Here is a 27,402-nt window from a genome sequence, read left to right on the forward strand (position 1 = left end):
CCCCCCCCCCCCCGTTTCCCTTTGCTTCTCCCCTTCTCCCCTTCTCCTCTCTCGCCATCATTTCCATATCGTTCCTTCCGATGCATCGTGGGACAGAGAAGCATTCGTACATGGTGTAAAGGTTGCAATGATTTTTAACGTGCTTCGAACCTTTTCCGTCCCATCATTGCGGCGCTCAAGATCAAGTAAACGCCCTGCAACGGCAATGTCTAATTCAACTTGTTTTCTATGTGGATTAACTTTTTCCAGAAGAGAGCGTACACAACTGTGCGTACACTGTGACTGAGAGAAACAGCTCTTAGTGTATCTGAACAGAGACTGTATGAATATCATGATGATGTATTAGAACACGCGCTGCACGCGGCCTTTTGCAGGTGGTTCAGAGAACGAGGGTGGCCTTGGTAAGTAATCGATGGCCGCAACATGAAGGTACATGCCATTGTCTGTTACAGCAGTTTAACCTGACATCGGGACGCCATGGACGGGAGTCATCTTCTCTGCCACGCCGACATTAACCCTGGTTGATTTTCAGTTCGTCTCGCGGTCATTCTGGTTATTAGTCTCTCGAAACCTATCTGTCCACACGCCACTCGTACCACCGAACGCTCTATCAATCGACCTTAGCGCGTACCTCCTCATCGACCCCCCTATTCGCTTCGTTCAATTCGTGTGCTTCATCCAACTCATTGCGTTATCCAACTCGGAAGCGTATACTGTCGAGGAAATTCCGTTAGAATTTAGAACGAAACACGATTAATACTACGCCAGAATGACCCCTCCTCCATGGACATCGGCTACGCAGCACGCAGCAATGATCTATCTTTATCATTCGACATCTGCTTTGCTCCATCTTTCCTAACGCAGTTTTGTACAGGGCCGCCGCACTTCCGGTCACATTTCGTCTGATGACGGACAAGCTTCGGGTCGACCCGAGGGTCACCAGGTTCGTTCTACCGATCGGTTGCAACATTAACATGGACGGGACAGCGCTGTTCGTCGCTGTGGCCAGCATATTTATCGCGCAGATGCATGGCATCGTCTTGGGCTTCGGTGAAATTATAACCGTTATGTAAGCTCCTTTCATCCCTTAATTCTCCTCCCTGTCTTCCGTTCGCTTCAACGTCGTAACGTTCTTTTCTCCTTTCAAGTTTGACTTCTACCGCTGCGTCCGTGTCATCGGCGTCAGTTCCAAGCGCCGCTCTGGTCCTCCTTCTCGTCGTTCTGAGCGCCATCGATGCTCCGGTCTACAACGTCTCGCTGCTCTTCACCATCGATTGGTTCGTGTAAGTAACCGTTTTCCTAACGTTCGATCTAAAATTGGAAGCAACGTGTTTAAGCCGAGCATTTTCTCATCCAGAGATCGTATTCGAACCACGAATAACATGTTGGGCGATTGTTACGCCGCTGCTGTGGTCGAGCAACTGTCGAAGAAGGAATTGATGGCGTTGGACGCGGCAGCTTATCAAGTAGGATTATCGCGCGATCGTCGCAGTGTTTGAGGGGAAAGTAAGGTGGAAAATAATGGACGATGTTTTCTTTCCAGTCGGAGACCGTTTTGCCGACAACCATCGCAAACGGATGCATTTCCGCCAACAGGGTACCTGATCCTGATACCATCGTCGTCGAGATGCAAGACGACTCGAGGATAGCCGGCGTCGCCAAGTAAACAAGCTTGTTGGTAGGGCTAGGCTATCACTTTGTAAGATTCCAACGATCGCGCGCATTTTCGTTACGTCTTTTATTAATTCTGCTTTGCTACCGCAACACACTCGTGCAAAACCGTTGACATTTACGAACGATTCGTGGCAAGCTTTCATCATGGTACGTACGTTTTTTCGTTTCCACCGTTCTCCTGCATCGCTATCGAACACACTCGACCTTCGCTTCCTTTCAATCGAACTCGCGGCGAAATATCGATCGTCGTCCATGTGACGGTAAGGAACGAAACGAGAAAAGAAATTCTTACGTAGCAAGCGCAATTACGTCCGCCCACGATACTCGAGGAATCGACCGATTCCTTTTATAACCCGTTGGTAATTATTAAGCCTACGTTTCGTCGCATAGGACGATAATCGAGCCGCTTTGACCTAGAAGCCGTAGATCACTGTACTCGCGTGTCATCGCATAAATAACCGATCAATCGCAAGTGTAGCGTACCGCGAAGTGATTCGTGCGAGGAACAAAGTGGACCTTCGTATCGGCATTATGCAAATCGCTGCGCAACGACCTTGGGGGTGCACGACGCGATAAATACAGCCTGGCATTGGGAAAAAGCGAGCATGTTCAACGTTTAAAAGTTAACGTCGTTTCGACCACTATCGCGTGTGTTTACGTAGAGCGAGACAGCGAAAGGAGCTACGCGTCGAGTTGAGAAAGGGTAAATCATTTCCACCCTCTTAGAGTTCTCCGACGAATGATTTCGTAACTATGTCAACCGACTACCGATCAATGGACTCGGACTCGGATTTGGATTTGGCAGAGTTGGTTTAAATCGAGAACGAATCGGTCCACGAGTCTCGGCCCGACGAGACTCTTCGATCATGGTTCTCATCATCGTTGACAGCTTTGATTCATTCTTCCATGCGATCGTCATCTTCGATACGTGTCATCGTGCTTGTTGAAAAAGTGCCGCTTCGAAAGGTTACCGGCGCGCGATAGATCCTTCAATCTTGTTGTTTCGTTTCAGCATCAGCGTATTGCAGATACCGAGGAGCGTGACGGAAGAGACAGTTTGACCTGTGGTTCACTCCGAAAGTTAGTTTAGCTATAAATACACCATCGAGTGCGATGCGTTCAACAACGGGGATCAAAGAAACAATACACCGGCTACACACGAGTGTCATCCTTTTTGTCGCACCATGTTTTCTACTCTCGCAGAATACGTTAACACGTAAGGGATAAAATGTCATTGCAACCTTAACCGATATCAAACTTACAGTCAATATGAAAGGGTGCGTTATGCGATTACCGGGACACGTTTGGACGCTATCATCGGCTAGGATTAACTGACGGCGAGGAGCGTAAACTACTATATAGGCTTTCGTAGTGGCTTGCTCGAGCTGAAAAGCGAAAATCGCGAAATCACCGATTCGATTGCACTCTGGAGTATTAACGATCGCGTGAACAGCGTCGGATGTGGTGCCTTATTTTAACGCGGTGTATAAATGGCCGCGAAACAGTAGAAAAATGCTCTTTTCGTTTGCCAAGCATAGAGCAGCGTTGACTCATTGCCTGGTAAATATATCTTCCGTGACCGATCGTTGTACTGCCACAAAATCTTTTGTACAGTGTGAATTTTACGAGTCAATGAAACGATTTTACGAACCATTAACCTAACCTTTTTCATTATCAGACAATGAGTGAGACTTTGCACGGCGCCACGATGACTTTGTGACGCTTGATCGATGTCCCTTCTATATGTAATATATATACCGGATTTTGATCGATTGTTGACAATTACGTGGAAGAATATCGGAACGTTAGTAATGTTATAATGCCACATTTGGTGTAGCGTTAGGAACGTTGTGATACGAATCGATTAGCACGAGTCACCAATATAGTAATCACAAACGTATATCAAGTCATCGGTTAACGTTTGATAGATATAACGTCGTTGAAACACTACCAACACGTAGACGAAACATTTCGAATGAAAGTGTAGGTTCCTTGTAGCTTCTACCGTACTGAATTTCACTTTTGGACCATCGACAAACGCTAGATCGGTGCACAGAAATCTCGGCTGACGAGAGAGATCCGCCATATACGATCGACGACATATTTGCCCGAGATATCTGATGAAGGTATCGCATCTACGATAATTCTGCCTCTGTGTTTTCCGATTTACCCGTAGGCCAACTTACATTTCAAGTTAAAGTTGTCGACTTTGTAAACACGTCTGAAAAAGTAAAAGCGGAAAAAGCAAAAAAATGGAAAAAAACCACGAGAAAACGAAGAAAAAAGAAAGAAGACATAGCGCTCGCCAAGGAGCAATTTCAAGACTGGACATGCCATTTGAATTACCATGTATTCAATCGTTATAGGAGAATTCTGAAAAGGGTTCACTAATTTTAGGCACTAGAGACGTAGGTCGATACGTGTTCTCTCGTAGAGACTGTTTAAATGTACAAATTAACTGGATAAATAGTGCTTGGTAGTGAGCTCTACGTCGCTTCAGAACCACGCTCGGTTTCATCTCGAGGGACTTGGTATAATTTTCGCAGCTTCGTCGCTCTCTTTTCGTCCAGAGGATTTTGCTTTCTTAGCTTTCTCCCCCGGTTGTTGCGTTCTTGTTGCGTCGGCCCCTTTACTTTCCAGTTTCGCCGTAGTACCAGTGTTCGCGTACCCCTCCGTTCATAATTTACGTTTCGATAGCGTATACGAAAAGGCGCTTTGTTTGTAGTCTGATAACCCGAAGAGGAGAATAGAGAAAGAATTTATCAAAATACTTCAAAGACTACGTGTGAATATACTTATAAGGCTCAACGTGTTGTATTACAAGATGCAGATTTATACAAGACTGTCGTGTTGTGTCTTTCTTGCCCCCTTGCCCCGACACGTTCCCCGACCGCGCAAGATACGCCAAGGGTTCTCGTAAACATAGTCCGTCGAGTTCCTAAAAAATTCATTTATTTAAGATTCGCCGCGAGGCGAACCATTGGCTCACAGAAGAGTCTTTGTACAGAGTGTTGTCCTTTTTTTTTTTTTTTTTTTATACAAAATATGACATACCTATCTTCTAATCTTTATGTATATATGTACCTGGCTGAAATGTCGTCTTCCGTTACATCGAAGTTCCAATCGGAAGACGAGCGCAAAGTAAGAATTAAATGACGGAGGTTAAAGTGCTGCTCCGGAGTTGCGCGACCACGAGCATAGATCGGAGAATAGATCGGTTCATCCCGTGTCGATTCACTTTCCGACCCGTTCACGTCGCCATGCGCGAGGAAACATTCGTTCCAAACTATCGACCGATTTTTCTCGGACACCCGGGAAAATTGGATCACTGTACAGCCGTTGCGTTTCAACGGGCATGGCATACAGGCGTGAACTTCGAATTAGGGCAGTCTATCTTTTGATTATGAGACGCAATCGTTGCTTCTTTTTGTCCTTTCGTATGAGTATTATTTACACGATTATACTTAGCGACTACGCGCCCCTCTCGGGCTCTCTCTATTTACAAACAATCGAGTATTATTTCAACTATCGATCGACCAACGCGACGATCGAAACGGCAAGTAACAGTCGTGTATCTGTCTTGGAGAAATATCGCGGAATCGCCTCTCTTTCGCGGGTCGTGCGTTCGAATGCGCGCTGCGCGCTAGGATTCTTGCGTAAGTACGAGAAAACGAGATTATCTACAAACGTTCGATTCGATTCTATAACTAGGCGCGTGAAAGAGGCGTTCGCTTATCACGAGGGATATTGGGAGGGGGTGGGGGGTGAGGGGAGAAAAAAAGAAAAGAAATTTGCACCTTGGCACCTTCGAGAATCCCGTCGAAGGTCAGTCAACTTAGAGTCTCTATTTTATACACACTGCACACTGGAATCACACGGAATCGAGTCTACGCTAAACACCCTCCACGCGATGAACTTTGATTAATACGTTGTCTAAAACGTCGCTCGCCATTTGTCGATCAACGTCATCGAATATACACACGACACCGATTGTCAAAGGATCGCGGGACTAATACTAAATACCTGACGCAACGTTGTCGACGATTTCGAGGTATCCTTAGATCCTCAACTCGGCGTCGGTGACCGGAATACCTCTATTGGCACTTTGACTGGACCTTTGGGTGGCCGGTGGCACCAAAGGACTGATACTAGGACTTCTGGTGGCGAGAGGAGACAAGGACGGGGAGAAGCTCGGACTAAGGGCCGCCGATGGGAAGGTGGAAGCGTCGTGACTGATCGGAGATCTCGGAAGGATGCCTCTGGCCAACGCGGGTGCCGCCAATGATCTAGGAGCAACGGAAGTGAGCAATGGTGGGGGCGGAGCTTTATGTACAGACTTGGTCTTGCCACTGCTCCCCGAGTTTCCGCTTTGAACACTGGCAGCGTCGTCTTTCAGCCTGGCGATCTCGCTAAATACGTGAGCAAGTGGTTGATAATGAGGACCCCAATCGAGCAGATAGTCCCAATTGTACGATCCCGTGAGCTCCTCCTCGCTGTGCACGATGGAACTCAAGGACCCGTTCATGGAAGGGCCTCCAGGAACTTCCAGACCCGACATCGGCCTCCCGGGTTCCCCGATTTTCCCGTAAATCAGGGTAGCGATGTCCGCTTCGGTCGCAGCCTCGTCCTCGAACAAGTGCAAGCTGTCGAGAGGCAGAGCTTCGGGCGGTCTTCTCGGGGTACCGGCTGGTGGATCGACGATACCCAGCCTGGCTAGATATTCCTGAGTATTGTGAACCGACAGATCGCTGGCAGAGTCTCCGGTCTGCTGACCTTCGTTGATCATTCGAATCTCTTCGTCCTCTCCGTCGTCTTCCGCGGAACCCCTACCGGAAGATCCGGACTGATCGCTGCCGGACAGTTCGGAAGTGGCCTGTTGCTGGCCGGATTGACCGGACGTGCCGTACGGCGGTATCTCGTCGTACTTTGGCGGCGCGAATTGGCAGGAGGCTGCGCCGCCACCGCCGTTTCCGTTTCCGGAACCTCCGTTCCCCGCTGTTCCAACCCCGGCGACGCTTCTGATCGGAATGGTGTCGAAGGCACTCGGATCCACGTAGCTGTTGGACGCAGTCGCATTGCTCTCACCGTTCAAACCCGGTTTCGTACCGGGTTTCTTGTGCCTTCGATTTCGAAGATGAAGGTACAGGAAGATGGCCCCGAACGCGACGACCAGGAGAAGCAAAGCGATCAGCAAGCCCAGCGCCCAATCGGCCAGGCCGCCAGTCGCAGCGACGGCCATGTTGGAACCAACGTCGGTCGGCGTGGCTAAAGCTGTGGCGCCTCTGGCTTCGTTCGCGTCGCTGTCGTCGGTCAGCGTGATCTCCACTACCGTCATGTTCGACAATGAGCCCTGTCTACCGGAACTAGCGCTCACAACCAATCTCGACGACTCCTCCACGTCCATGTCGATGTGCGCAAGCTTCTGTTTCACGATCAGCGCACCCGTGGTGCGATTCAACTTGAAATAGGGATGTTGAGAGGTCAACTGATAAACCACCCGTCCGTCCGGTCCTTTGTCTCGATCTGTCGCGGTCACGTGACCGATCACCGTGCCGAGAAGCACCTGAGCTCCGCTTCTGATGCCGAATCTGTACATCCTTTCGGTGAACTGCGGATAAAATTCGTCCCTCGATTCGATCTCCACTCTGACTCTGACAGCAGCCGTGCGACCACCCGTGTCGGTTGCTCGCAATGTAAACGCGTATCTGTTCCGCAGCTCGTAGTCGAAAACGGCGCGGGTCGTCACCGTGCCCGATTTCCCGTCCACGGCGAACAACTTCCAGCTGTCGTCGATGTCGGAGAACCCGGTTGCCGCTGCGGACACGATGGAGTAGTTCAACGATCCGAAGATACCGCGATCCAAGTCCGAGGCGCGCGCGGAGAAGACGGTGGTACCGATCGGTTCGTTCTCTCCCACGAACTCGAGGTATTCCGAGACCGGGAATTTCGGCGAGTTGTCGTTCACGTCCTCCAGGTGAATACGAAGCCGCGTCAACGCGCACAGAGGCGTGACCGGGTCGCTGTCGCACGCCATCACAACGAGATTGTGAATATCTGGCTCGAGGTCGCAGTCCAAGGTCGCGTTCACCAGCACCGCGCCGGTAGCCTTGTCCACGCGGAAGAGGCCACCGTCGTTGCCGGAAGTGATCTCGTATATCAAATTTGCGGCCGCGCTACCAATCAGATCGTCGTCTTTCGCTCGTAACGTGGCCACCGTGGTACCGCGAGCCGCGTTCTCTTTGATCGATACCTGATGAAGATCTTCCAAGAAACGAGGGTAATTGTCGTTTACGTCTTCCACCGTAATGATCACCGTAACGGGTTCGTCTCCTACCAGCGAACCGGTTGTCATGTTTTCGTTCTTAGAGCCTAGTCGTAAAACGTACCTGAAAGAGAATCGCATCGTTTATTAATAACGGAGCTAGGTATTCTCGCGCAAAGTTGTTTAGAATAGATAATCCTTACTTGTCCTTCGTTTCTCTATCGAACGGCTTGGAGAGAATCAATTTGCCTCTGGATATTTCGAACGTTCCACTGTCATCGCCAGCTACGATAGCGCCGTCCAACAGGTCTACGTCGGATAATCTCATCAGAGTGGTGCCCTTCAACGTGTTTTCCTTTACGGTGATCTTGTACTCTTTGCCGGGTAAGGTGCTCTTCAAGCTGCTCAATCGTACGACGACGGAGCATATGGACGACGCCGGTGGTTTGCCATAATCTTCCGCTACAATGGCCAACTCCACCTCTTTGGGCAAGGGTCTCGGTATCGCGGTACGATTAACCGTCAGAACACCGGTTACAGGATGCACCGAGAAACCTTTGGTAGCTTTCAGCAGATAATATCGCACTCGACTGTTGTCCTCCGTGAGGTCGTCGTCGGTCGCGTTCACCGTCAGAATTTCTTGCAAGTCCCCTCGTCCCTCTGCGTTACGGAAAGGCAGAGCAAGAAAAAAAAAAAAGAAAAAAAAGAGAAAATACAGCGAAGGTAAGAAACGGGGTTAACGAAAACGGTTGGAGCAAACCGTGCGAGCTTTTTTCTACGTATATACGAAGCGGGGCACAAAGATCGAGGGATCATGGGCGCGAGGTCAAGTACCCTCCACCTCTTTTTGTCGGAGGTACTACGTCCTCGAGCAGCACCACCGCCGCCACCACCACCAACAGTTCTTTCTTTTCTCGGTAAAGGAGGAGGATAAGCCGTCCTGACATCGGGCTGAACGGAAGTATGAAATAATAACCAGTTATATAAATCGCTCGGGCGAGCCGTGGGGCCAGCAGGATGGAGCCAGCTCCGCGGCTACAAAAATCATTTCGATGCGTTTCAAATCGTCGGATAACTCGGCATTAATGTGCCAAGCTCCGACCTAAAGCGAAAAAGGAAGACAAAGAGGGGGAGAGGAAGGCGGAGAGGAGGAGAGGCTGAAATAAAACTTGGCGAACGCGCAGCCCTTTGGGGATGTCCGAGGTGAGGAGGTGGTAGGACGACCTCGGAGGAAAGGGGATCTTAACCGAGAAGTGACAGGTACTCTATAATTATTGCGAGGTGCGTATGACCGTGGAGTATGCGTGTTCGCATCACGACGCCTTACAGTGGGACGAATTCTTATTACCGGCCGAGCTTTCTCCCTTCGTTTCGCTTCATTAATCCCTCCTTCTTTTCAGAATATATCCTACCTTCTCCGGACAGTTTAATACGATTTTGATAATCGCCAGATTAACCCGTCTTCCTTGTTCGCTTATCACGATATAAACGGTCCGCGCGACTCCTACCGGCAAACAGCGTGGGAGAGAAGGCGCGAGAGAGAGAGAGAGAGAGAGAGAGGGGGAGGGGGGTCGTAAGAAGAGCCAGGAAGAAGTTAGACCCGCGTCGTCTATTCGTGGTTCGTCCTTCCCGAGGGAGACGCGTTATCGATCCAGGGGCACGGAGAATTTTCGTTTCGGTCGAATGGCCGGTCAGGAATTTCCCACTCTATTCGCGAATCTACGCGCGGCGAGGCCGGAGAAGAAGACGAAAAGAAAGATGCAAATTCGCGGGGCAGTCGCCGTGGGAGCTCCCCCCCTTTCCCCTCTTTCCACGTCCCCCTCCTGCCAATCCAGCCTCCCCTGTCACCCCTCTACCGCCCACCCAAATGCACCATTAGGCGCGGGCCTATGTATTTTTAATAAGTTTCGAGAGTCTTCGAAGCCGGCGATCTCGGCCGGCGGTTGCAGCGAAGGCGGCTTTTCGGCTGCCTCGCAAACGGTGTCCTCGCGTTTATTTATGTGCGAGGCGTTCGCAATTCTCCTCGTCTCCCGTCCCCTCCCTCTCTCTCTCTCTCTCTCCTGCTTCTCCCGCCCCCTCTCGCCCGGTCCTTTTCATTCCTCTCCCTTATTCGCTCCCTCTCTCTATTCCCTCGCTGCTCCCTTCGGCGTTCGAGTAGCTAGCTTTTCATCGATACTCTCACCCACCCCCTCTCCTCCCCTTCCCTCGTCTCCTTCGCCACTCCGTCTCCTCCTTTCCCATCCCTCTTCCTCCGCCTCCTCCACCTCCTTCTATCGCTCCATTCGCTCTCTTCGCCTCTCTTTCCCGCGCTTTATCTTGGCGCGGTGTCAATTCGAGTTTGGAACACGGGCAACAAGACAACGTGTGTCTACTAAAAACCAGTTTTTAAACTCGCGTTTATTTCGCGCCGAGAGACTTGCCCCGGGCCATCGTCCCCCTCGACGTCTTCCTCCTCCCTTCCCTCGCTTCTACACTCACCCCTTTCGCCGCGACTTCTTCCACGGAATATCGATCGAATAGATTACCCCGGCTACGATCACTCTATCACCCCCCCTCCCTCTTGACCGCGATTTGATTTCGAAAAATCGCGATCGAGCCGTCGAACGGTCGCGACGATTACTTACCGGGCAGCGTGGCGATGTAAGCGGATTGCTGGAACCGCGGAGCGTTGTCGTTGAGATCCGTGACGCGGACTATCAGGTCCGTGGTCGCCTCGTGGATGCCGTCGCTAGCGATCACCTGTAGGCTGTACTCTGACCGCGTTTCGGCGTCCAGACGCCGTCGCAGCACGACCTTGCCTCCGTATCTATCGATGCTGAACGGACCCGGACTGGTCACGTTGCCGAATCGATAGGTGAGAGCCGGTGAACTGTCCACGTCGTTGGCCGTGATGGTGGTGAGCACGGTGCCAACCGCGGTACCTGCACGGAAATACCTGGTTAATACCACACCGAGCCGAGTTTCGCGCGAATCGGGAGCGCGGAGGGATAGGAGAACGCTCCGCTCCCGATGAACCGTTTAACCGCGACATCGAATGGCAGCCGGTTCATCGTCTGGTACAATGCCAGACACCGTTGTTACTGATGAATGGCGTCGTTATACGGGGCAACCGTTTCCCTTGCTCTTTTTATCCCCGTGGCCAGAGGCCACTTTGTCACCGACAGACGATCATTCGCGATACATATTTAGAGCGGTGTTGCGAGCGAGGCCTCGCTCTTCCGTGAAGTTAAAGACACTTCGAGGGAGTCGCGTTTAAAATGCATCGAATCCTTGCTTATCGGCTCCCTCTATCTCGCCGGTGCTAAGAAGAACGCTGAACGAAGATTCGGTCGGTGTATCGTAGGCGATAATCTCGAGCGTGCCGTGGGCAAATTATGAGCGCACAAAGGGAGAAAGAGAGAGAGAGAGAGCGAGAGAGAGAGGCATGTGCCACCGGTAACCGAATATCGGAATCAGCCACGAGAGAAAAATGGAGCGACTCGGCGGTACGGACGACTCGATCGAGTTATCGCTCGTCGAGGGTCAGCATGGGGTAGGAAGAATAGGGGTAGATGGCGCGACTGGGGCAACGCGACGCGACCGAGGGGATGAAAGAATTATTTCGCGACGGAGCGACGCTTCGAATGGCTCGGGGACTAGCTGGCACGCGGCACCGTTCGCTCGTAAATTTCACGGCTGATCGTTAAAGTCGCGTAAATCGGTTTCGAGAGCTGCCACGACCCCGAACGAACGCGTGGCTCGCGCGCTCTGCGCGCTCTGCTCCAGCGCCGGTAGTGTTCCTCCGTCGCGGAAGCCGAAACAAAGATCTCTCTATCAGGCCGCGTTCTCTCCCCTTCCACGGTTTTCCTCTCTTCTCCTCTCTTCGCCTCTCATCCACTCTCTTCTCGCCGGAGAGAATGCACTCCGGAGTACGTCGCGCGACGCGAAGAGCGGACAACCACCGGCGCGGTGAAACGGTCGGCCGCGAAATAATAAATTCGCGTCGGCTGCCCCACTCCATCTTCGTAAGTTATATCGCGGTAATTCTGATTACCGGAGGTCCTCGGTATTCGCGGATCGGCTGCGTAAATACGAATACGATGTCGGCGGTGTGCTCCTTGTACGGAAAATGCGCTCGTCGGTGGTCTACCATTGTTTCGATTTCTCGTGTCAGTGCCACTTTCGGAACCGATTCGATCGATGCTGTCGATTAAATCCTCCTTTGGATGCACACGTGTACGTGTGCAGCCGCGTACGTGTTCCCATCTAGCGGACGCGAAGGAAGGCCCTTCAGGAACAAAGGCGTGGGCTATCAAACATCGGCCAACCGCACCTCTCGTTTTAGGCCGAACGATAATTATATACGCCACGTTCGCCGGGATAATTAAAAACAATTATCGTGCGGTTCGCTAAAATATGAACGGGCCCAACTTCCAAATCGTTTTTCGTTACTGCCCGGTCCAACGAAATAATCGCGCGCTCCTTTCCGTCGAGCGTCTCGCGCGTTCCGCGCGGCGCGTCGCGCGAGCGTAGACCGAGAGCAGGCGTAAGGGGATCTAAATCGCGGGGCTTTCTACGATTGTTGAAAAAGATAAGTCGACGCCTTCGGCGGTGTAACAGTCTCTCGGAAAGGCTGGCTAGCTTCTGGACGTTCGCCACGTCGGCCGACCGAGGTATTAAATAAATTCTATCGAACGCTGCATCACGAGTAGGCCGAGGCAGTAGACTCGTTTGCACAGTGTTAAAGTTTTGCGCTGATTCAAATTAGATTGCGATCTCTCGTAAATTCTGCCGCCGTCTTCGAGAGTTGAACTTTGAGAGTCGGCGGGGAAGAAGAAAGACCAACGAGGACAAAAGGAACAGGGACGAGTAGAGGGGAAGAAAGGGGGGACGAAGCAAACGCGAAGTACGACGAGACCGACGAGATAGGGGGAAGAAGTTCGCGATGTAAATTGAACGCAGCGCGTTTAAATCCCGCGGTTCGAAGACGAGACAAAGCGCGGAGGAAAAATGGCGTCTCGCTTAGCTGCTGCGTGGGGCTCCGTCCCCCGTGAGAAGCCCTCGATCGATTACGTTTTCGGGTACTTTTGCTTATTAGTCCTTTTGGCAGATTTTCTCCCCCTCCTCGACGCGTCCCGAAGTTCTTTAACGTCTTCATCGCGTGCGCGAGGAAAAAGCGCGCTGCTCGAAAGGGGATGGTAGCCAGCTTCGCGCTGGCTGGCGCTTACGCGTCAAACTCTCGAGGCCACCTTTGCTCGGTGCCGTTCCATTGAATCGTATCTGTCAATGGGGAACAATATGAAAGCGAAGAGGACGAAGAGCGTGGAACAACGGAAAGAAGGGAGACCGCGAACTATCCGAACGGGCGTTCGCAGCCTCGCCTAAGTTATGCAGATTGTTCCGAACAGTTGGACTTTAATGCCGGCATAAATCCTTTGCCACTTAACTTTATACTTCGAGAGTAGTATGCACTCCCACCTCGGCTACCCGCGGTCCCTTCCTTTTTTTTTTTTTTTTTCTCCGTTGCTCTTGCTTTTCCCCCTTTCTTCGCGACCGTCTCCCTTTATCCTTCCCTCGGCCGTGTTCCCGCGGCTGTTTCGCGCGTCCCGCGCCATCCGCTCGGCTTTGCCGCGGGGAAACGTCTCTCTCCGCTTTCACCCGATCTCGATCCCGATCCCGATCCCGATCCCGATCCCGTCCGACAAAGTCCACCAAATTTCCAGCGAATTGAGACTAACGAATTCTCCGTAAAATCGAATCGTAAACAATTTACGACTCGAAACGAATCGGAAGATTTAATCTCTCCTTTCCAAAGAAATCTCGCTTATTCCAATTTATTAGATAATTAGGTTAAAAAACAAGGTCGTTATCGAGCGCCAGGCTGGTCGTGAAAGGACTAATTGCGAGCGACACAGCGCATTGAAATTAAGGAGGCGTACACGTATTTGCGTCTGCCCGTAATTTGTTCGCGCACGATCGCGAGCAGACGAGACTAATAATCATCGGTTAACCTTCGCCTCGACCGTACGCCGAGAAGAACAAACGCTGTAATTGAACTATACGACCGGCGTAATTAACTCGAGCATTTCGTTTCTAAGACTCGATGACATTTATATTCTACCTTTTAAGTAGCACCGCTGTGCCCCTGATCCTAATTTAACGTCGTTAATGATAATTAACATGGCTTACCTTCGGAAACCGAGATGATGCTGTGCTCCGGGAAGGTCGGTTGATTGTCGTTGATATCGATCACTCGGACGCTCAGGGCAGCCGTCCCGGTCAACTGAGGATTCCCTTGATCCGTCGCAATTATCGTCAACCTGTACTTCTCCCGAATCTCTCGATCGAGAACTATGTTCGTGCGAACGATACCGCTGTACGGCGGGCTGATGGTGAACGCGTTGTCCGGGTTCCCGTCCACGATGTGATACAGGATCCTGCTGTTCGTCCCTTGATCCGCGTCGCTGGCCGAAAGCTGTGCCAAAGCAACCCCCCGATATAGCACACGCGCGACGTTCAACCCTTCCGGTGGCAAAGATCCGGAATAATTATATCTTACCTTCACGACAAAGTCACCCTTCACGTTACCCTCCAGCACCGTCGCCGAGTACTGCGTCTGAGTGAAGATCGGCGGATTATCGTTCACGTCCGACACCTTCACCACGACCCTCGCGTAAGCCTCCAACGGATCCGGTCCACTGGTCCTGGCAGCCACGGTCAGCACGTGCTTCGAGCTGTCCCTGGGTTTCTCCTTCGACTGCTGCCCCTCCAACGACCTGCCCCACGAATTCGTTCGACCATCCTCCGTCTGTTCCTCCGTCGGTTTCACCCGCATGTCCGTCCACAGTTCCGCGTCCAGCCTCGACGGATCGTTGACGCGCAGCAGGCCGGTATCCTCGTCGATGGCGAACGTGCCGAAGTCGTTGCCCGATCCCAGGGAATAAGCTACGTGTTGTCGCCTACCGTCCGACCTGACTGCCGAGACCTGGATCACTTCGGTGCCAGCCGCGGAATTCTCCTGAATCACGACCTCGTACGACTCGTTCTGAAACTTCAACACGGGCGCCAAATCGGCCAGGTCTCCCACTTGCAGCTCGATCAACCCCCGAGCGCTTTTCGGCGGATTTCCCTTGTCCCTGGCCAACACCTCCAGGTGATAGGTCTTGCCGTTGTCCTGCGACAGGGACAACGCCGCGGTGACGGCGCCGGTGCTCGGGTGTATCCTGAACTTGGGCTTCTCTTGATCGTGCAGGAACGAGTAGACGATCTCGCCGTTTAGACCCTCGTCGACGTCGGTCGCCACTACTCGCAGGATGTTCTTCTCCGGTTGAGTACCGATCGACACGCGAGCACGGAAAGGGTACTCCTCGAAGACGGGGGCGTTGTCGTTCACGTCGCTCACTCGAATCTCGACGGGGATCGTGGTGGTCTTGGCGTCGTACTTGCCGCTGTCCGTGGCCACCACGACGAACGTGTACAGGCTCTGGCGTTCGCGGTCCAAGGGGCTGCGACAAAGAATCCGCATGCTCGCGATAATTATCGGAGTCTGGGTGACCAGGGGGGAGGGGGGAGGGCTTTGGACGATTCAGGAATCCAATGGAGGAAGGGAGAAGCGGGAAAGCTCGGTGCTCGTTAACGATAGGGGAAATAGGTTGGGATCGAAGGTGCTTTCCGCGCGCATCAGCCGCATCTTCGATTCTGACTTGCCGGTCAATAGACGATTGTTCGAATCGGGGGAACGGGCCGGATTTAAGGCGGAAGGTGGCGCGGCGCGGCGTAGCGCGACGGCGGGTAGCTTGTTTGTGTGACGGAAGCCTTAATCGCGCACAGCGATCTTGTGTAATCCACGTCCGCCATTACCATAACTCTGCGGATCCTCCACGGCGGCTCGCTGGCCGCCGTTTCGTGTCTTAAATCGCACGAAAGCCGGGGGAGGTTGGCTGCTTTTTCGCCGTTGCCACCGAGCGAATTTAGCGTCCTCGTCCCCGTGAGCTATACTCCCGGTGAAATCGCTATATCGACTCTGCGTCCCGACTCTCTCCCCCTTCTTTTCCGGATTTCTACGTCTCCCCCGGCTCGATAGTTCCCCGCGTTTTTAAACGCCTTTTCCTCTTTGGCCGGCTTTCGCCGCTATCTGCTATCCGCGCGCGGTATCCCGCTTTCCTGCTCCAACACATTCGCGAGACCGTGCGCGGCGGCGCAACGTCTTTATCGCGCGTGTTAATTCTAATCTAATTATACCATCGTGGCAAATTTTTCGCTCGGCTCACGACCGCGAATGCATAATTTGCTGCGATCGAAAGTGGCCGTTTAACGAGTAACATTCAATTGCCGGCCGATTTTTGCCAGCATTCCGGTCAGATAGGGCCGATAACGCGAGTCGGTGGTAATTTATCGTATGGCTGGACTTTGTCTTTATTAGCCGCTACGAAAAGTCACGCGAACCCCGCGGATTCGCGAGCGGCCGATAAGCAACACCGGTACCCGACAATGTCTCCTGCGCGACGTATGCACTGCCTGCTTGGTACGCGCACGTAATAACCTTTAACGAGCGTGGAATAATAATCGAGCGCCGGTAGCGCGCAAAATCGACGCGGTTATTTACGATTTAACCGAGCGCAGCGCCAGTTGCACTCGAGTGTCGCGCGATTACACGAGCTTGTCTATTTTTCTTTCCACCGTCGGAGATACGAGATAACGTTCCTCGAACGGCTTCCAGTCGAAAATCATCGTCCCCGTTGGCACGATCGCGTCTCGCGTTCGCTCGCCATCCGTGGCAACCGCAGTCGTACCGCTACGATTCGAGTAATCGCCGCGTTATCGATACCGAATCGTCCTTGCTGTCGAAGTCGCTTATCGAACCGATCTCTTCCGGGTGGTCCTGAGAACGAACACGGGCAGAAGGTTGATACACCTACCCGTAGCGAAGCGGCGGCAAACGCCGGTCGGATTCGCCGAGCTAACAGCAATAGCAACGATACCAACGACAACGCGACACAACCACGCGGACTGTGGCTACCGATCGGGAAGAGAAACGAGCAGCAGCAGCAGCAGCAGCCAGCAGCAGCCAGGAGTGGCCAGCAGCAGTCGCAGTAGTCGCAGTAGTCGCAGTAGTCGCAGCGGTCGCAGCAACGGCAGTGGCGGAGCAAAGGACGAAGAGCAGCAGCAGCCAGCAGCAGCCAGGAGCGGCCAGCAGCAGTCGCAGTAGTCGCAGTAGTCGCAGCGGTCGCAGCAACGGCAGTGGCGGAGCAAAGGACGAAGGAAGAAAGTTCGGTGGAGGAAGTGGTGGGAGGAGAAAGGGACGGAGAAAGAGAGTCGCAGACAGAGATCGCGAAAGAGTGGCCCGACCGGGATCTGGTTTTGCATATCAGGCTTTTTGCCGGCTGAAATAATGCATTGAAATGCCACATGGTGTCCCGCTGAAATGACACACGGCTGTCGCGCGGCAAAAGTACGCTCCTGCGTGCCTCCTCCCGACTACCGACACCCTTCGTCCTATAGATCTCCCTATTTCTCGGCTCGCTGCTCCTTTGCCCTTCCTTTTTTTCTTCCCTCGCCTCGTCCCTTCGCTGCCGATCCTACGCGCTCCCTCGTCGCGTCTTTATCCCGGGTACGGGGTCGGATACCGTTCCACCGTTCGTTCACCGAAGGATCGAAGCAACGACAGGATGCGGAGTAGTTGGCCGTCGACTCGGCGTGTACGCGAAAGGCTAACCGGGGCACGTAAACGGAAGAAGAGCTCGACTCGGCTCGACTAGGCTCGACTAGGCTCGACTCGACGAGAAAGTAACGAGAAATTAACGAGAAGATTAGAGCGGCGACGAGGTCAGAGTTCGTGGGACTCGGCGCAAAATTGTCTATTAATTAGCCAAGTTCGGCCTTGATAGGACGGAAGCCTCGGAAGGGGCTAGGAGTTTAACGACGTCTCGCGATACGGGTTTATTGCGCGCATAATCGCAAAGGACACGGCAGAGAAGGACGCGGAGGGAGCAGCGGACGAAGAAACGAGACGAGAGAAGGAAGAACACGTTGATCCGTGCCGACGGGTTATGCATATGGAATCGACTAATCGACCACAGTGCATCGTTCGCGAGGCGCATCGACTGACTTTATAATTTTACGACGTTCCTAGACCCTCCACCTCCTTTCATCTCCACCACCACCTCCTCGTCCGATGCTTTTTTCCATTTCTTTATCTTACCCGCTCCTCCCATGCGTCTACTTCTCGTTTTATGATGCCATAGCACCGGCGTAATATCCCACCGGCGATCCTAATCGGACGCGCAATAAAGGTCGCGCGGTAATTAACGCCAGAATGAAAATTAGTTTGCCGGCATAGCTCGCGAGAGAAACAACCCACTGTGGGAGAGGAGAGCAGTCCCGGGGAGCTGCGGGTGAGGCCAGATAAGCCCAGTGAGAAAATCGTGTCCGGGAGGGAACCGAATGAAAAGAAGAAGAGAAGGAAAAAACGGAGGAACAAAAAAGACGTCTGGGGTACTCACCCGGCGGTTGTAACGACGCCCGTTAGGTTGTCAACCCTGAACAGCCAGCTCGTCTCCTCGCCGATGGTGTATGTGATCTTTCCGTTCACCCCCTGGTCGGGGTCCGTCGCTCTCACGGACATCACGTTAGAATCCGGCGCCACGTCCTCGGAAACGGTCGCCACGTACTTGCTGGGATTATAATTCGTCGGATAATTGGAGGATCCGTAGGAGAAGCCATTGGACAGGGAGAATCCGGGATACTCCGAGCTCGGGACGGGACCTCGTGGCCTCGACTCGGTGTACTGATTTTGAACGAACGTGGGAGCATTGTCGTTCACGTCCAGCACGATCACGGTCAAGTTGCATCGTGCCTCCAAGCTGGGTCGACCCTTGTCCTTGGCTGAAATCGTCAGGATGTACTTGGTCACCGCTTCCCGATCCAGATTCGACATGGACAGCATTCCGGTCACCGGGTCCAGGGCGAACTTTGCGCCGATGTTGCCACCTGGAACGGGAGAGGAGTTAGGGTTAGATCGAAGCGATCCGATGGCGTACCACGGCACGAAACGGGGCGCGTTAATCGCAACATCGGAGTGCAACTTACCAACGATGCTGTAATAAATTTCCCCGTTCTTTCCCTCGTCGAGATCAGCCGCGGCGACCGTGTGAATCACCGAGGTTCCCTGATTCTCGGGAACGGCGAGCGTGTAGCACGAACCCGGTCGAAATTCGGGGCTGTTGTCGTTTTCGTCCATGACTACAACCTCGAGCGTGCTAATGTCCAACAGCTTGCTGGACCTGGCTAGAATCGGCACGGAGTAGCGGGAGGCTTCCTCGCGATTCAGCGGGCCGCGCAGAGTGACCAGACCGTTCGGCGTAACGGAGAACTTGTCCGAGGCCAAGTTGCTCGGGATGCTGAAGCTGACGTTACCTGCGCGATCGTACCAAGAACCTTTATGTCAGCGCGTCCACACCGAGCAAATAAAGGGAACGGCATTACCGAAAGTTACGCGAAGGCGAATCGCGAGTAGCCTGCGTGTGGAGAAATTAGAACCACGCGACCGGGACCCGGTTTCCTCGCAGGATCGTTATCCTGTCGCGTCCTCCCCGCAAATCCGAAATTATCGGTCAGTTTGCATACGTAAATGCGTGGCTTTAGAGCGAAATCGGGCGAGTCCGTTGGCCGAAGATCGACGCGTAGCGCGACGCGGCAGCTGCGTAAATTCTCGAAAATATACCGGGCGAAATTCGATTCGCGAAATAGCTTTGTTTTCTCCCGACTGCGTCTCAGGCCCGGCAGGTTCGGACGGAAACGAACGCGGGAACGGAGAAAGAGGGAGGGGCCCGAATAAAGGATCTTCGGCCAGATGCAATTATACAGTTGGTGTAGAAAGAAGGACATCATCGGCTCGATGGGTGGTTACCGTCTGCCGATCCTTGACATGTTACGATCGCGAAACTACGGGATACGACACTTGAAAATTTACACGGGAGAAAAATCGTGCGGCACGAAATTTGGGTGGGCCAGGGACTCGGGGGGCCGGCTCGCGAATTGCGCGCGCAGGAGGAACATTCGCGATCCTTGTTTTTATCTCGAAGAGTGACGTTTTCCGGCGGAAAACGACCTGCCTGCAGTTCGACGCGTTCGATTCTCGAATTCCGAAGGACGACGCGCGTTCGCCTGTCATGACAGTACTACGTTTAACGGGCATGGAACAAAGAGTTTGCGATATCTCTCCCATTCTCTCTCTCTCTCTCTCTGATTCCCTTTGGTATCGCGAACGTGGCCGAGAGAGCGTTTGGCCAGGGTCTCGCGTGTATTCCATGGTCGTAGACGCAACGGAACGGTAGTTACGGTGGACGACACGCACACGCTCGTGCGGCGCGTACGATGGTGGTGTCGGTGTTGGTTGGAACCGGTGATTTGCCTATGCGTACCGCGGCAGGCTGGCGGCACGATGATATACGCGGCCATTGTTTCGCCCCGTCCCCTTCTCGTTCTCCCTTTTCATCCGCCCTTCCCGCTGCGATGCGGCGCGGTGGCTCGCTAGCGGTTCCCGGACCCCTAGCAGCAGGCTCGTCCTTCGGGGTATCGCATAGGGACGCGGACCCCTTTGCCGGTTCTGCGGGTCGCGCTAATGCGCTCGTCTGATACACGGGCGCCGGTCTAGATAAGCGCAAAACGAGCGATATACCGTGTTGTCGGCCGTACAGAATGCTTTGCTACGAGGCCGAGAACACGGGCATTTTCTTGCGCGCGCTTTTAGTAATCATCGTGTTCGTGTTCCGTTCCGTTCCGTTTGCTTTACGGCACACGACCGACGTTCCCGCGGTGAACGTCCATCGAAATCGTTCCGGTCCGTGAGAAATCGTGGCCGGTGACGAATGCCGAACGTCGTGCGACAAAATTTTCTCGTCCGCGGAATTCTTTCCGCAGCTTTTACGCGCGACGACGAGCAGCGATGCTCGCGAAGAGAGAAACGGAGAGAGGAACAGAGAGAGAGCGAGAGTATTAAGCATGGCGCGAACACGCACACGCACGAGGATGGAACGCACGAGCACTCTCTCGACCAGGAGGGAGCCGGGCCGCCGCGAGTCATTTCGCTGAATTTACTATAATGCCCCGTGCCGGCCGGATTCAAGGCAATTATTCGAGGTATTTTCATAGCAGGGCTTTCCTATTAGCAGGACTGGGTATTCGCCGTGGCTCCACTCCGATTATATACCCTTCTCGCGGTCGACCAGTGTAGGTGGCGCATAACCGCGCGAATGCCGCCGCGCGGCGACAGCCAAACTCGAAAACCCATGAAGCAGAACGGGGATAGGAGAAGGGATAGGTGGTGGGACAGAAGGTGGGATAGGAGAAGGGAGAGAGAGAGAGAGAGAGAGAGAGAGAGGGATGCGGTAGAAGGGAGACAAGATAGGAGAATGTAATTTCACCTTCTGTTGGTACGGCGAGCGCTAAATTGACAGCCCCTCCTGTTCCGTGGCACTTTATGCAGCGACGCACCACCGAAACAATAAGGACGCTCGCGGAGCACCTAAAAGGGTAGCCGCGGGAGCCCCATTTTTGGTGCTACGTCCTACGTCCTTGTCGCGGGACGACGGTGTATGCGTGTGCACGCGGAGGAGATCGATAAGTTCCGAGCCAGCCGAGTTCGGCTTTGTCCCCTTCGCATTATCCTTGCAAGCGTTAACCGAATATACCGCGGCTCTATCTGATCTCATCTTCGCGCGAGTGATACACGAGCATCGGCGGATATTTATCAATAAACTGACCGGTTGTAAATCCAACGCGAGTTTTATCTCGCGTATTTAGCGGGGATAAAATGGAATCGGGAATCGGGAATCGGGAATCGCGATCTTGACGATGGCGCGCGTGCGCGCGCGCTCCAGCCTTCGACCGCGTGTACGATAAACCCTTGTGTTTGAGAGAGAGACGGCGGTGAAACGCTTACCCTGATCGGCGATGATAGGACCGGCGACGTTTAGAACCGGCGCTCCAACCTGGAGGTCCTCTGAAATTCTAGCTACAGGGTTGGCCAGCAGTAGCCGAGGAGGTCCGTTGGTCTGTCCAGAAGCCAACGTCAGAATCAGCTTGAGAGTGGACTTGCGCGGTGGGGAACCGTGATCGTTCGCCGTAATCTCGAGCTCGGTCGACCTCACCATCGGCCTCTCCAGGCTCACTATACCGGACTCGTAACCCACCGAGAATCTCGCCTCCTCGTTCGCCGATGTAATCACGTACGATACACGGCCATTGTCACCTGCGTCTTTATCCACGGCGACCACTCTCACGAGCGTCGCCCCTGCAACGATGCCAATTTACGATAATGCTGCTTTGTAATTGAATTGCCCCGTCTCGCCGCGCACCTCTAACGCGCGCGCGCGCCGATCTCGACGCGTTTAAAATCCTCGATTAAATCCTCGTCGCTGTTATCTCGAGCGAGCGAGCGAGCGAGCGAGCGGGTCAGAGAGAAGAGCCTCGCAGCGGTCAACTACGAGTCACTCACCTGGCAAGAGATCCGGCGTGATGGCGACTTTGGTCGATTCCGGAGCAACGAAAACCGGGTCGTTGTCGTTCTGGTCCAACACGATGATCCTGGCGGTCACGGTCGAGGCTAATTGTTCGCCGGGTGGAGCACGGTCGGACGCCTTGAGGATCAACGTGTACTCGGCTCGTTCCTCCCTGTCGAGCGGCCTGGCCAAGGTGAGAGCGCCGGTCAACGAGTCGACCGCGAAACTGCCTCTGGATGGAAATTCGGCCACCAGACCGTATCGAAGGTCGCCGTTTAAACCGCTGTCGAGATCGATGGCCGTCAAATTGTAAATGGTGGAACCGATCACCGCCCTCTCCGAGACGCGCACCGTTATCGGATCCTGCGGCCATCGGGGCGGATTGTCGTTCGCGTCCTCGATCACGATCTTCACGGAGACGGCGATGCTTTGAGGGTTGCCGATCGACGTGGTGTCCAACGCGCGAATCTCTAGATGGTATTCGCTGACGTTCTCGCGGTCGAGGGAATGGGCGACCACCAGCTGGCCGGAGCTACGATCCACGTCAAACGCTGGAAACTCGCTGATGGGCGTCAGGGAATCCAAGGTGAAGGCCACGCGACCCGCGGGGCCCGCCCCCGACACCGAGCCCACCGCTTGTCCGATGCTGGCGTCCTCGCGTACCTAAACGAATCGAGTTACGCGATTTTTTCCTAATTAGCCGGATCGTAAAAGCCGGAGCAATAGTTTGATTTCGATTTAAAGTGCCCGGTTAAAATTTATCCCGTTCCTCGTAATTAACTTTTTACCGTGTCGCAAAAGAGCAGTGGACGTTCGAACGCCCTCGAACGCGTAGAGAGCGCGCGCGCATCCCAGGGGATGCATTATCAGACGCGATGCTCGTAAATCGCGCGAAAAATCCGAATGAATTGACGAGTGAACGAAAGTTGCGCGGTGTGGTGGTGGCGAGGTCGATGATACTCACGTTAAAGGTAAGGCTGCTGCTGGTGAAGGTCGGCCGGTTATCCGCGAGCGCTAAAACCTCGACTCTTAACGCGCGTATGCTGTGCCGGGGTGGTCGGCCTGCATCCGTCGCCTTTACGGACACCCGGTACACGTTTCGTTCCTCGTGATCGAGAACCGCCTTCGTTCTGATCATGCCGGTGATCGGGTCAATGGTGAAAACGTTGTAACCATCCGAGTCTCGGTCTGCGGAGATCAAGGTTAGTCGTGAGAGTAGGATAATCGACGCGGTCAAAAACTCGCGTGATCTCGCCAATGGGAAGAACGAGCAACGTTAAGACACCATTAAGGAAATAGCAATACTACGGCTATTCAAACTTGTTAAGCATGCATCCGACTGGCTAAAGGGTCGAAACCACTCGTAAATGCTCTTGAGAAAATCGGGTGCCAATCCTAACGAGAGCGTATAAACATAACCGTTCGAGTTCCTCTTTAAGACCGTGCATAATTCTTTCGGTAATTGGATAACTAATTTCTGCCAACGCTTTCGTTCCTTTTTCCACTTCCATTCGACCCGTCCCCTTCTTCCATCGCGGAGGACGTTACCTTTCAGAATCGTATAGGTTACGGACGCATTTTCGCCGAGGTCGGTGTCCAACGCCCTGACCCTCGCTACTTCCGTCCCCGGGGGTTGTTCCTCCCTCACGCTCACAACGTCTCCCTGCGGATCCACGATTTCGGGCGAGTTGTCGTTCACGTCCAGTACCATCACCTTCAACGGTACCCTGGCCGCCCTGGACGGGGTTCCTTGGTCTCTAGCCTCGAGAACCAGCTCGTGCACACCCTTCGTTTCCCGATCGAGCGGCTCTCTCGTCGTGATTTCACCTGCGAACATCGTCAACCGATGAAAATTCCTCCAATCGCTTTCCCGCCACTCGGACGATTCTCGCGATCGGTGAAATCGTTCACCGTATATTCAGCCAATCGGCTCCCCTGCATTTCGCGGCTAACATTCGCGACTAGACATTCGCGGATCTTTACGACTCGCAATTCAGCGCAACTGAAAAGCTTCGAAACGCTCGCGTTCGATCGGTCGATCCCGAGGATCGTGCGAGGAAACCGACCTTATCAATTTCCCCGGACGGGAACGGTTAATTGGATAATCGTTGTTCGTACACAGCGAGAAACGTCCGGTTCGAACGCTCGAATTCCTCGCTCGCGCCTCGACACACCGACGGCTATCGCATTTCCTTTCCGTCCTCCTCTCGCATATTATAATCGTACCGCAGATGCGTACACAGTCGCGCGTGTAACGAGCCCCGCTGTAATTACGTATCTCGCGGTGCAGACGGTCCGCAAAAGTCGTCAAGAGTACGAGTGCTGGAGGAAGAGGAGGAGGAGGAGGAGGAGGAGGTGGTGCAGGAGGTGCAGGAGGGAAGAGGGCGAAGAGAAAGGAGATGAAGGAGGAGGAGGAGGAGGAGGAGGCGGAGGAGGAGGAGAAGCGAAAAAGAAAAGAAAAGAGAGAAAAAGCGTAAGAAGGAGAAGAGGCAGTTGGAGCTGTCTTCTCGACCGGTCGGTGCATTAATGGGTAATTAAGCAAGCGCCTAGCCGACCGAGCAGAACTATTCCGAGAGACGTGGAAAGGGATCGGGATAATAATTCGTATAGAGGGTCGAAGGAGGGGCGTCGGTGTTCGGCGGGACACACGAGACACCCGCGTGCCTCTACGAATTCTCGACGTACCTAGTCCAGTCCGACGCGTCCTCCTCGCGTCTACCAGCGCCGGCAGAGGCCCGTCGACGCGGCTGTGCTCGTCGTCGAGAGAAGACAAACGATCGACGAGGAACATGCAAACGCGCCGGCATCGAGGGATACCATCGCGGAACAATAAGAAGTATATCGTAGGACGCGTGCTAATGCGTTTCTCGTGTTAACCGTGGGACCGTGCGACGAACTTCTCTTCGTCCCCTTCGGGGACCGGCTCTCTTTCCGTTCCCGCGCGTCTCTTCCAATATTTGGAAATCCATGCTCGTCCGAGACCGCGTTAGGAAAACTCGTTCCGCGCCGCTACGATCAACATCGGCCGATTTCTCGGAAACTGCGAACCGCTCGTACCGAGCCGAGCGGGGTAGCAACCCCCTGTAAATCGACGATGGCGCGCGCGTATAGTAGGTACATGTTTCCGAACCGAAGATTAATATAGAAGTACCGGCACGACGGGACAACTGATACTTCCGGCAGCGCGAGGGCCTTTATTTTTATTTCCCTGTGCCGAAGCTTGGCGCTGAGATGACGCTGGAGAAGTCCCTCCTCTGCAAACAGGCAGCCGAGCGACCGGCGAGACTTCTCTCGTGGATACGAGAGGAAGAGACCGGCCTGGTCTCGAAGCAGCATGTACACAAATACTCTCGTGTCGCATGCCAATCAAAGCACGTATGCGCGTAGCATACGAGAGGCAGCGTGCGTGCTGGTTTCGCGGTGTGTGCTGAACCCGGGCCCTTTCTGGTGATTCGTTACACGCCGGCAAGGTGAAAGCACCACTCTTACGGGATTATACTTTGATATCCACGAAGCAGGGGAGATGTTACAAAAACGAAATAATCGCGCCACTGTTCGTATCTCCGATATTGCGTTGTATGGTCCTCCAATTAAAAGCATTCGTATCAAAAATAAATTTACGCTCCTCCGCTTCTTTTTCTTCCTTTCGACCGCTATAAATCTTGAGCGCGCGCCAAAGCCGAGACGCGCGTCCGCCAGAACGAACGACAGAGCTTTGTGCGCACCGTGGAAGCCGATTTCATTAAGCGTTTTCGAGGACTTACGAAACCGCGCAGGAAGATCTATCGCGTCGTTTCAGGCCGCTTCCAAAGGCTTGCACAATCGTGCACGGAACCGCTGTTTAACAATGGTACGCAACATCAAGGGCCGTTGCCGAGTTGACGCAAGAGCAACGGGTAAATTAACACAGCGTCGACGGCTGAGGGCTATTTAGAAAATTAATCGCTTCTTTCTCCCTTTTCCTCCCGCCTTGCACAACCGTCCGTTCGAATTCAATTCGTATACGTCATATTTTTTTCTCCTTCTTCTTCTTCTTCTTCTTCTTCCTCTTCTTTTCTTTTTCCCTCCTCCTTCTCCCTCCTCGCCGGAGAACTAGACGCGTCGCGTAAATTCCTCTACCGAACTCGGTCGGCCACTCGGTCGCGAAGCGGAACGTCGAGCGGTGAATCTCGAACGCTCGTGTTCCCCAGCTGCGCCCGATGTCCCGGACGGTGTTAATCTCGACGAGATTCGAAGGTAGGCAAAGAGGATTCGCTAATATTTTTCTGCTCGCCTCGAGTCGCGTGGGATCTCTCTTTGCGCGTCGGTCGTCCCGAGTCGTCGTCCTAGTGTTCCCGGACAGCTTTCGTAAACACTCGAGCGTCGGACGTCGACGACGAACACCGTAGCAGGTAGAGATCCCGGGCTTGTCTCGCCGACGAGCGAGCACACCGGTTGACATCGGTCATGGCAAACAGAGGAAGAAAGTCGACGAGAAGAAGAAAAAGGTGGAGAAAAAACTGAAAGACTATTCGTACCTGTATCAGGGTCGACGGTGAAACTGCTGTTGGCCTGGACCACCGCGTACCTGAGCAGGGCGTTCTTGCCGAGATCGGGATCGGAGGCGCTCACGGATCCGACCAGCGTACCCGAGGGCAGGTTCTCCAGCAGCTCGAATCCGTAAAAGTCCTTCTCGAAGCGGGGGTCGTTGTCGTTGTCGTCGAGCACCGTGACCAGCACGGAAGCACAGGCGGTCGCGGCCGGAGAACCGTTGTCGGTCGCGAGAACCGTCAGCGCGTGCCGATCCAGGGTCTCGCGATCGAGGATCTGCGCGAGATAAATCCAGCCGGTGTTCGGACTGATCCGGAAGGCCGTGGATCCTTGGAGACGGTAACTCAACCTCGCGTTATTGCCCGTATCAAGGTCCACCGCGGTCACCTGAAGAATCTGTCGGGGCAGGAACGAGCGGTTTTACGAGCGCGTTTTTAGCCGCGTCGATACGGAACG

The 27,402-nt window shown here is 53.6% G+C and overlaps 2 protein-coding genes across 4 annotated transcripts in view; one reads left to right on the top strand and one right to left on the bottom strand.

Moving 5' to 3' along the window:
* Eaat2 (Excitatory amino acid transporter 2) overlaps positions 1-4,478 on the top strand; it is a 9,572-nt gene extending 5,094 nt beyond the window's left edge. Inside the window, exons 7-11 of one of the 3 annotated variants that reach the window (XR_001890440.1) lie at positions 875-1,069; positions 1,149-1,283; positions 1,358-1,466; positions 1,544-1,821; positions 2,687-4,478. Coding sequence is in view for 2 of the 3 variants with exons in the window: in XM_017904633.1 (XP_017760122.1) it covers positions 875-1,069; positions 1,149-1,283; positions 1,358-1,466; positions 1,544-1,662; positions 2,687-2,735 (607 nt within the window). In the remaining variant the exon portion in view is untranslated. The remainder of the gene's footprint in view (positions 1-874; positions 1,070-1,148; positions 1,284-1,357; positions 1,467-1,543; positions 1,822-2,686) is intronic. The other 2 variants (XM_017904633.1, XM_017904632.1) reach the window with 2 other exon arrangements.
* Positions 4,479-5,402: 924 nt separating this feature from the next.
* The window catches only part of ds (dachsous cadherin-related 1), a 45,673-nt gene continuing 23,673 nt past the window's right edge, over positions 5,403-27,402 (bottom strand). Inside the window, exons 6-17 of the mRNA XM_017904575.1 lie at positions 26,934-27,342; positions 23,965-24,243; positions 23,381-23,604; positions 22,413-23,079; positions 21,858-22,208; positions 19,004-19,330; positions 18,418-18,904; positions 14,475-15,420; positions 14,105-14,390; positions 10,561-10,857; positions 8,140-8,596; positions 5,403-8,060 (exon numbers count right to left, since the gene is read on the bottom strand). Coding sequence (XP_017760064.1) covers positions 5,732-8,060; positions 8,140-8,596; positions 10,561-10,857; positions 14,105-14,390; positions 14,475-15,420; positions 18,418-18,904; positions 19,004-19,330; positions 21,858-22,208; positions 22,413-23,079; positions 23,381-23,604; positions 23,965-24,243; positions 26,934-27,342 — 7,059 coding nt within the window. The 3' untranslated portion in view covers positions 5,403-5,731. The remainder of the gene's footprint in view (positions 8,061-8,139; positions 8,597-10,560; positions 10,858-14,104; positions 14,391-14,474; positions 15,421-18,417; positions 18,905-19,003; positions 19,331-21,857; positions 22,209-22,412; positions 23,080-23,380; positions 23,605-23,964; positions 24,244-26,933; positions 27,343-27,402) is intronic.

Source organism: Eufriesea mexicana, unplaced genomic scaffold (assembly GCF_001483705.2).
Source record: "Eufriesea mexicana isolate 0111107269 unplaced genomic scaffold, ASM148370v2 scaffold2928, whole genome shotgun sequence".
Classification (NCBI taxonomy): domain Eukaryota; kingdom Metazoa; phylum Arthropoda; class Insecta; order Hymenoptera; family Apidae; genus Eufriesea; species Eufriesea mexicana.